Raw genomic sequence first — 10,104 nt, forward strand, 5'->3', positions numbered from 1 at the left:
AAAAGGCGGCCAAGACCGGCTAAGGCAACCTCAGCACAACCACCGCAATCAGTACCCCTCATGCTAAAAATGCAATAAAAAATAAATGATTACAAGAAGGTAGCGACGGTGGTCTTTCGGGTATCAAGAGCACTGTCGATAGGAGGCCCCTCGGAGGACCAGACTCATAGAAGAAGGGTCATCCTCACCCCGAATAAGAATAGGCCATGCGAGGTTGACACATGGACCCTTACTTTTGGGCCAAAGCCCGCACGGATCCTGCCAGAGAAAATTCGCTCGATTTGTTCCACCTAATTGAAGGGTGCAATTCCTTGGCTCCATATAGAGAGCGCATAGGAATTTCACCCGATATGAGAATTGTGCTTGAGCACGGCAGCGAGTATTTTGGTCCCCTGTTCTGATTCTTTGAGGAAACAGGGTTGTGTATTGTATATAGTAATGATAGTTTTGTGAACCTAGCGTGTGTTGAGAGTGAATATGTAGTGTGAGAGGGCCGGTGACGGAATATTGAGTACCCCATCGTCCCTTAAATTAGGTTGGTCATATAATAGGTGGGAAGAGTGAAGTGCAATATCAAGTACACAACTACCCTGAGTGAATGGTACGTAAATATGAAGAATATATTTAAGTGAGAGTGAGAGAATTAATGAGTTTAATTGTAGGAAGTGATTGCGTTGGGGGTTGAAATGATCTGCTGCTGATAGCCCCCAGATCCCAACCTCGGTGGCTGGACGGACAAACCCAACATCCGAGATGGGTGATTCTCGAGGTCTCCCGGTAATTTATTGTACATTACAAAAGCTCGTACTGTCGGCGGATTGCAAGAAGTTCAATTCTGTAAACGTGTGTGCAGTTGAAGTCAGTAATCAATAACCCTTTTTAACGTCAAATTAATACTTTTTTTAAAGCATTTAAAAAAAACTGTGTAAAAATGTAAGTATGTAAAGTAAAATACCTGTGTATTTGCGATAGTTTTTTTAAATATAAAATAATTGGGCTCTTATAAGACCATATGTAAATTAATTAAAATAAAAAAAATATATAAAATTAAATGTAAGAATGAAGGATTTTTCTTTTTATTTGAGAATTTGAAAAAATATGTAAAATTGGTTCTATAATACTACATGAAAATTAATTGAGATTAAAATTAATCAATAATAATTTAACTTTTTTTAATGCTTTAAAGAAAGGGTTTATTTAAAGTTAAAAGGGATCAACTTGCAATAAAAAAGGGTTCATTTGAATTAAAAAAAGAATGGTTAATTTGAAATAAAAATGGTCAACGTGAAGTAAAAAGAGCTAATTGGAAATTGGACATGGTTAATTTGAATTTTAAAAAGGATTAATTGGAACTTAAAAAAGTTTAATTTGAATCAAAAAAGAGTTTTTTAATTAGTTATCTGTTTATTATTATTTTAAATTTTTGACGGTTGAGAAGAAATGCATAAAAACGGGAAATAATAAAAAAGAGTTAATTGTTAAAATATGTTAATTTTGAAGTTATAAAGGTTAATTTGGCTGATTATCCTTTTTAATTTCAAATTAACCCTTTATAATTTCAAATGATGATGGTATGAAATGAAATTATAAAGTAAGATTCCTGTATTTTTTCAGTTTTTTTAAACATTAAATAATTGGGCTCTTAGAAGAGCATAAAAAAAGCTTGTCGTAATTTGTCGTTAAAAACGGTTAATTTGAGGTTAAAAAGGGGTAATTTGACGGATTAACATTTTTAATTCAAATTAACCGTTTTTTTAAAGCATTAAAGAAACTTACATGATATGATATAAGCGTGTAAACTAAAATTCCTTTGAATTTGCGAATTATTTTTAAATATAAAATAATTTGTCTCTTAGAAGACCATATGTAAAAAATTTCTCAAATGTACAGGAATTTTACTTTACATGCTTATAATCATACTATTTCCCAAGATTTTTTAATGCTTTAAAGAAAGAGTTAATTTGAACTTGAAAAGGTTAATTTTAAATTTACAAAAGTTAATTTGAAGTTAAAAATGGTTAATTTCAAATTAAAAGGTTTCATTTGATGTTAATAAGGGTTAATTTGAAAGTAAAAAAGGTTAATGTGAAGTTAAAAAACGTTAATTTGAAATTAAAAAGCGTTAATTTGAAGTTAAAAGTTTTAATTTAAGTTACAAAATAAGAGAAGGGTTAGTTTGAAATTAAAAAGAGTTAATGAGAAGTAAAAACAGGAATTAAGTTGAAAAGAAAGTGTCAATCAAAAAAGGTTAATCTGAAATTAAAAAGGGTTCATAAAAAAAGAAAGAAGGGCTAATTTGAAATGAAAAAGGGTTAATTCAAAGTAAAAAAAGTTAATAAGACGGAAAAAAGCTGCTTTGCACACGCACCCCACCTCACACGATCTTATAAAAGAGACTTAACAGAATCTCACAAACAAACTGAGGATGGCGAAATGCGTCTGACACGCCAAAATGATCACGACCAAATTACACATAAAATCGTTTTTAACGTTAGAAAAAGTCGTAGGTGGTAAAATATTATTTATTCGCCTCCGGTAATGACCCTATTTGATTATAAATGACGGTTAGTCATCAGTTGTTACGATTTTATTATTTCTGACATTGAACTCATCTCGTATGAAGTACATCGGAAACGCTTTCTGTTTATTTCCTGTTATATTATGTCAGCGATATTTTTTTCTCCCAGTCAAACAGAAGGTTGTCGCCGCAATCGTACTGGACATTGGCTCACTTTGCCTAATGGAATGGGACTGAAAAGAATGCTTGCTCTTCTCCTTCTCGTCTTAGCTTTCTTGCAAAGTGAAGTGGTGAGATTCATCAATGCGCCTTTTTAATTTGCCCCTGACAGTTTTCAAATGACCTCGTGAGTGCTGTGTGTTTGCTTTACCGGAAAAATAACCACGCTACGTCAATTTAAGCATTGTGTTTAAGACATAAACATTGAATCAAACTTTTTTTTATGAGGCGAGATCAATTTTGCCTAAAATGCAAAGTAAGCACTTAGGAAGATTTATAAAAAGCACTTTTTAATTCTCTAGAGAAAAATATAGCACCTTTTTGTCGGAATTTTTAAAACCAACTTAAAATATGGCTTTATTCTTTATTTTTTTATTATTATTTTTTTTACGAGGGTTCGCAACAGCAGAGGTTATATCAACCCTCGGGGTGCTGTCTTTTTAAAAAAAAGCCCATTTGAAAGTATGTCGGGAATGGAGGGCCGCTGGATTCGAACCCGGGACCTTTACCTTACAGTGATGAGCGCCGTGTCACGCCTAAACCGTTGCGACCACCGACGCCCCCTCCCAAATTTATTAAAACATAAAGTAAAATTTCACTGTTTTTCTTGATTTGTTTACTATATATTTTTTGTTAAATAGAATCAGTATCATTTTAAACCTACACTCGGCCAACACGTTTTATAGTTTAATAGGTAAATAAAAAAAAATAAAAAATCAATATAGACAGGACTTTTTTAAAGCACAATCTAAGTAAATGTAGGCCACATGAATTGAGTTTTTTTTATTCCATGGAAATCTTTCTTCTTTTCCTATCTTTTTCTTTTTCACTAGGGGAGGCTAGGGACGTGGTAGCACCGTTTTTAATGAAACTTTTTTTGGTGATTCTAGGTCAAAAAACATTGGGAATATTGCCGAGAGTTCTTGCCAAAGGGCTCTAGGAGCAGAGAACAAAGTGCCTTTCTTCTGCATGTATTTCAAACTTACACATTTAAAAAAAATCTAGGATAAGACAAAGATATGCAGGGTCGTATAATAGAGATTAGATGTATGAAAAGATACAAAAACGAAAATACACATTAAAGTAGGTCAAAAGAATTTTATTAAAAAAAAAACAAAAAAAAAAAAACAACAAACGGATCCGTTTAAAGCACCCCTTGAAGCCCCAAAATACGAATTTTTATCGCAAACAAACTAGAAAATTTTGTGCTAGCCATGCAATTTTTTTTCTCCCGTGTCCTGTGTTCCAGTTAAAAATTCATAACTCCTTGTGTTTTATCCAAATACAACGTTAAGATGGATTGTTTCTTGTCGGGCCTATGTCCGTAATGTTTAGGTTTTGTAAGGGTGAAAAAAAAGGGAGAATTAAATTTTTATTTTTTTTAATAGACTACTAACTATTTTGCTTTACGAGCACTGACCGACCCGGCGAGGATAGGCGGACCGAAAAGTAAAGTTCAAATTATAAATTGGTTAAATAAAAGATATTCATTGATAATGTATTCACCGCTTGCCTTGGTTACTTAACAGGTGGAATTGTCCATTTGATAATTTCTGTGATAACTTGATTAAAAAATTAGGCATATTATACTAGATAAATAATTTTCGTGTTTCACGAAACTTAGCTTACAGGTGAATAGTTATTCAGATATCGTGAGATGCGGTCGGGAGTGATGTAGGTTTCAGAAAAACATTTTCTTTATCGTGCCAACGTTTCGATCTTTTATTGAGATCATCTTCAGGGCCTGGGATTTACAAACAATGTTTACANTCCAGTTTCTCCAAGTTACATATCTGTAATTTCAGGAATCTTAGAACCTTTCGGATTAAATACGGCAATATTTAATCAGAGGAGTATACCCAGGAAAACGGTGTCTCCCAAGGTGGTGCGTTGAGTCCCATTATTTTCTGTATTTATCATTACTAAAGTATTCCAACAGGGGCACTTTCTTCTAAAGATACTCTGTCCTGATGATATAATGCTTTATTGTCTAATAAATGTTTTATAAATAGTGATGTGTCGAGTCTCATTCTTTTTTGTATTTATGGAATCCACACTTTTCTTCTCATTCTGAATTTTAGATAAAATTAAAAATAAATTTATTAGAATCCTTCATTTTCGATTTCCTCTCATTACATCCTCAGAACTGTCTTTTTTTCTTTATAATTTTCCAGCACTATCTGACAGAAGGTGTCTGTTTTATATTTTATTTCTTTACAATATAATCAACGGGTGGCTAAATTGTAGAGACCTCATTTCATGCATCACTTTCAATGTCCCAATACATGATACCAAGCATTCATCTATGTTTAGTGTACCCTTTTGTAAAACAAATTATGTATTTGATTCAACAATAAATAGAATAACGAGAGAAGGAAATAAAATATGTCCAAATATTCATTTTTTTCCATCTAAATTTTAATACATTCAAATGTAAATTAAAGACAATAATTTTATAGACTGTTTTGAAATAAATATAGTTGTATTATCTAAACTATATAAATATAGTTTATTGTTATTAATACTTTTTGCGGTTTTGTTCTTTTATAAATTTTGTTTACCTACTACTTAACTTGTTTATAATCTTTCAATTAATTGTGGTTTTTAGTTGAGATAAAAAAGTCAGTGTCACGAGCGGGATTCGAACCCACGACCTTCGGCTATATATATATATATACTACTCTCAACACGACACACAAGTATGGCACAATTACACAGAAGACAAACACTTTGAGTGAGTAGAAATACTTTGTTTGAATATAAAATATATTTTGCATTGTATAAATTCACTTATCCACATCCTAAATGTATTTGTTAAATGTAAACATTGTTTGTAAATCCCAGGCCCTGAAGATGATCTCAATAAAAGATCGAAACGTTGGCACGATAAAGAAAATGTTTTTCTGAAACCTACATCACTCCCGACCGCATCTCACGATATCTGAATAACTATCGATTAACGGTCACTAATCTCTACACATTTTTACAGGTGAATTTTAAATGGGCGCTATCGTAAGAGTTTAACAAGTAATTCCCTTGTTTTGTTGAAAAAAAAAGCTTTCACCTTTCCCAATGAATACCTTTTAGCTTTCAGCTCTGGTTGCAATTATGACACATTACATCCTTTGACCAATTTTGAATACAAATACCAACAAAAATGCGGATGTGGCGTTTTCCGTTTTGCTAGTTTGTAATTGGCCGAAAAAGTCAGATCAATCTTGACAAATTACTATTTTTGCGACCTTTTTATTGAAAGGTTATTAGTTATATTCCAGTTAACAAGTGAACCGAAACTTGTTAAAAGTTAGACTAGATTTATTCATTAAAAAAAGTCTGTCTACATTAGGAATATACAATTTGCTTTAGACATACACTTAATTATTGTTAAGAAAAACATTTACTTCGGTAAAATTCTAGTATTTACTCCCTACTAAAAATATGGACCGTCGAGGTACTGCATATTCCGATCATGGCCTGACATCATATTATCATCTATTATCTATATTCAATCTCCTTTAGGCATTTATCCATTCTCGCTAATAAATATATTCACTTCGGTGGACACCTTTTGTTTACCTCCTACTAAAAATAAGAACCGTCGAGTTATTACATACTATAAAAAAAGTCTGACTATAGACTAAAAGCCGATAATCTTTAATAGGACTATTAATGATTGCATAAACTATTTTTGTAGGTGGCATGAAATGGTAACGACAATATGATAATTATTCTTCATTTTGTACTTCTTTTTTAATTGTACTAAAAATAGATCCATCAAGGTATTGCATATTTCGATGACGGCCGATAAATACTTCACTCATATACAATTTAGTCTTGACATATACTCCATTCTCTCTAATAAATATATTCACTTTGGTGGGCACTTTCGTTCCACTCCGCACTAAAAAATAAGGACCGTCGAGGTACTGAATATTCCGATGACGGCTTGACAACGTCATACTCACATGCACTACTAATATAAGATCTACTTTAGGCGTACACATCATTTCCGCTGATAAATACATTCACTTCGGTGGGCACATTTTGTTTACTTCCTGCTAAAAATAAGAACCTTCAAGTTATTACATACTATAAAAAAGTCAGACTATAGACTAAAAGTCGGATGAACTATTTGTTGTGGATTGGCATGAAATAGCAAAGACAATATGATAATTATTCTTTATTTTATATAATTTCTTTTCTTATTTCAGGTGGTCGGTCAGATTGCCTTTCCCCCTTATTCCACTCAGTACCCATATCCTTGGCTTCCTTCGACTTATCCGTGTTACCCGATTTGTAACAATTGTGGTGGATGCAACATAATAATTATAAATAGTACGAGCTCTATTACCGTTCCTCCTCCGATCGTTTTGCCTCCGATCACCGCTCCACCGACGATGCCGCCGACAACGATGCCACCTACGACTCCGCCACCCACAAAGCCACCAACAACTCTTCCACCGACCATGCCACCAACGCTGCCCCCGACAACTATTCCACCTACCAAACCACCAACCGAGCCACCGACGACCATTCCACCTACTACGCCACCCACCAAGCCACCGACGACTATTCCACCTACTACGCCACCCACCGAGCCACCGACGACTATTCCACCTACTATGCCTCCCACCGAGCCACCGACGACTATTCCACCTACTATGCCTCCCACCGAGCCACCAACTGTACCCCCTACGACACCTCCTCCTACGACTACAACCAGCACCCCTACTACGACAACAACACAAACAACTACAACGACAACCCCAACTACAACAACTCCCCCACCAACGACTACAACAGAAATGCCTATCACCACGACCACTACATCCACGAGAAAACCGACAAAGAAAATAACAACAACTACAACTACAACATGGTACATTTATCCATCTTGGTAAGTATTTTGATAAAAATTGAATCTACTAAATTCCCCTAATGAATGAATGATTGTTAAAAGAATTTTATTTACAAAAGGAAAATACATTTCATATGCTAGTATCACACACAAAAAAAACCGTCTTATGAGCTGCAGTTCTTCAGTGCAAAGCCAACCAGATCTGAACAATCAGGAGAATTAGCCCTCAAAACTCTCGTAGTTCAAAAAGATAACACGAGAGTTTGAAAGAATGGAACACTCAGTCAAAAAATGAAATAGGCCCTTCCTCGCGGTGTTCCACGGTGACTAGACTCAGCAGTATCATCTATCAGAGGATTATAGGCAGATAAGTTTGCGAATTTAAAGAGACAACATAAATTATTATGTAGACAACTTAAGATTTTTTTGTAACGAGGGTTCGCAACAGCAGAGGTTGGTTATATCAACACTCGGGGTGCCAGTGTTTTTGAAAAAAGCCCATTAGTAAGTATGTCGGGTTCGAATGCAGGGCCGCTGGATTCGAACCCGGGACCTTTACCTTACAGTGATGAGCGCCGTGTCAACGTCTAAACCGTTGCGGCCACCGACGCCCCCCCCTTAGATTATTATTGGTTCGAATTCGAAAAATGCCTTCGAATGATCCTTGACAGGTCGCTCCAGGACGATCGCTCTAAATGGAACCGCGCCGAGCCGTACAGCTCCATTTGGAGTGCCTGAAATTTGAGATTCACGACCGCTCCACAGCCAGTCGCTCCGATCGTCATCCAGTGAATTACTTCCTCAAAATGGATGATGATCTCTTGTGCTACGCTGCTGTTTGTTTATATATAAAAAGTAAAATAAAACACCGAAGAGGAATGGTGTCAGAAGTGGCTCCTGAACAGAAGCTGTAGTACCCACATCTTTCCCTTGAACCCGCTGATTGGAGGAACTATTTAATGATGGATGAACCGTCTTATTTTTATTTACTCCAGCTTGTTACCCCTTTGATTAGAAAACAAAAGACAGTCATGAGAGAAATCATCACTCCACATAAAAGGTTGGCAGCCTATTACGATTTCTCGTTACAGGGATGAACTACGAAAAACTTCTCTACTACGATTTCTGTTCAACGCCTAGGGGTTATCAATACCGCATCACTCGTTGCATGTGTATCCTTTGTTTTGAAATGGTCGACCATCTGGTCGAGGGCCGAATTTCTTTTATTTCTATCGTGGTAATCATTGTCCACCACTTTCCATAAACATGGTAAACTTTTATAGAATTCAATCACCTCAACAATAAAATCTCGATTGGATGTCATTGTCAATAAAGAATAAACGGTTTTGACTTTGAGAATGAATGACAGAAAGACGGAGACTGCGCTAAAAAAAAAATCCCATTCACGAACGCGCCATGCCGTCGTCGCGCCGTAGATATTTGGAGTGGCGCGATGGAGTTTGGACCGGTCGAATATTCGGCGCAGCCTGGAACGCCAGTTCAGTTTTGCCATTGACTTTTTGGAACGGCGTCGCTCCGTTTGGACAGCTGGGAGCAGATTTATAGAGCAGAAATCTTACTTATCTTGCCGTCTTTCTGTCCCCTACGAAAAACTAAGATTTTTGATGTATTTAAATTAACTGATACGTTAGGGCAGCGAATTCCGAAAATTACAGCATCAAGGAGGTCATTAATAAAGAGCGAGAATAACAAATGGCTAAGGACGCAGCCCTGTTAACCCCAGGTTCAGCTGGAAATGTGATTAATCGTTTGTTATAAATTTTTGTTCAAGCTTGCAATTCTATCTCAAAGAAGAGTTTTTCAAATAATCCTTAAAATAAATTACCCGCAATGCAATAATCACAAATTAACCATTTGTTTCAGGTGTGGTAATTGGTGTAATACTTATTTTGCAAGGAAGAACGTTGCTAGAAAGTGCATACTTCTAGTCTGGCTGGGTTTGTGAAAAAAAGAGGCGTATATCGCTTCACAAACGACTTATACACGAACCGACAAAAGTTAAATGTTTATAATAATAATTGTATATTTTATTGCCAAAATAAATTGACCGAGTTGAAGTCCTTGTGTTGCTTTTATTATTTATTTATTACCCCTGGTGATCCCGAAGTTATCGGCATGAATAAACTATTTCTACTGGATAGTATAAAAATTTATATTATTTAAAATAAAAGGAAGACAGAAGAAACAAGCGGACAATTATCGCGTGAGCTCATTTGCGTATAGGCAAGGACTTAACAACGAAAAAGACAGACGCAGGGGAGGTGAATAATTATCAAAGTGTTAAAGTTTCAAAGTTCTTCGAACGAATTAATTACTTTTTATAAGGTCTGCGATTTATTCACACATTTAGTGTTTCCTATCATCCTGGTCGGCTGACTCGCTATTAGACGCGTTTCGGCTTTCGCTAATAAGTACATTCACTTCGGCGTACTTCCCTCTTAAATCCCCACTAAAAATACGGATCGTCGAGGTACCAGATATTCCATAA

The 10,104-nt window shown here is 35.3% G+C and overlaps 1 protein-coding gene across 1 annotated transcript; it reads left to right on the forward strand.

The window, feature by feature from the left end:
- The first annotated feature begins 2,709 nt into the window (after positions 1–2,709).
- On the forward strand, positions 2,710–9,649 carry LOC106671397 (mucin-2-like). Its single transcript, XM_014402290.2, has 3 exons — positions 2,710–2,808; positions 6,949–7,634; positions 9,480–9,649. Exons 1-3 carry the CDS (start codon positions 2,746–2,748, stop codon positions 9,559–9,561), a joined length of 831 nt encoding a protein of 276 aa, XP_014257776.1. The 5' UTR covers positions 2,710–2,745; the 3' UTR covers positions 9,562–9,649.
- The last annotated feature ends 455 nt before the right edge of the window (positions 9,650–10,104 follow it).

This window comes from Cimex lectularius, unplaced genomic scaffold (genome assembly GCF_000648675.2).
Source record: "Cimex lectularius strain Harlan isolate CLEC.00 unplaced genomic scaffold, Clec_2.1 scaffold160, whole genome shotgun sequence".
In the NCBI taxonomy this organism is placed as follows: Eukaryota; Metazoa; Arthropoda; class Insecta; order Hemiptera; family Cimicidae; genus Cimex; species Cimex lectularius.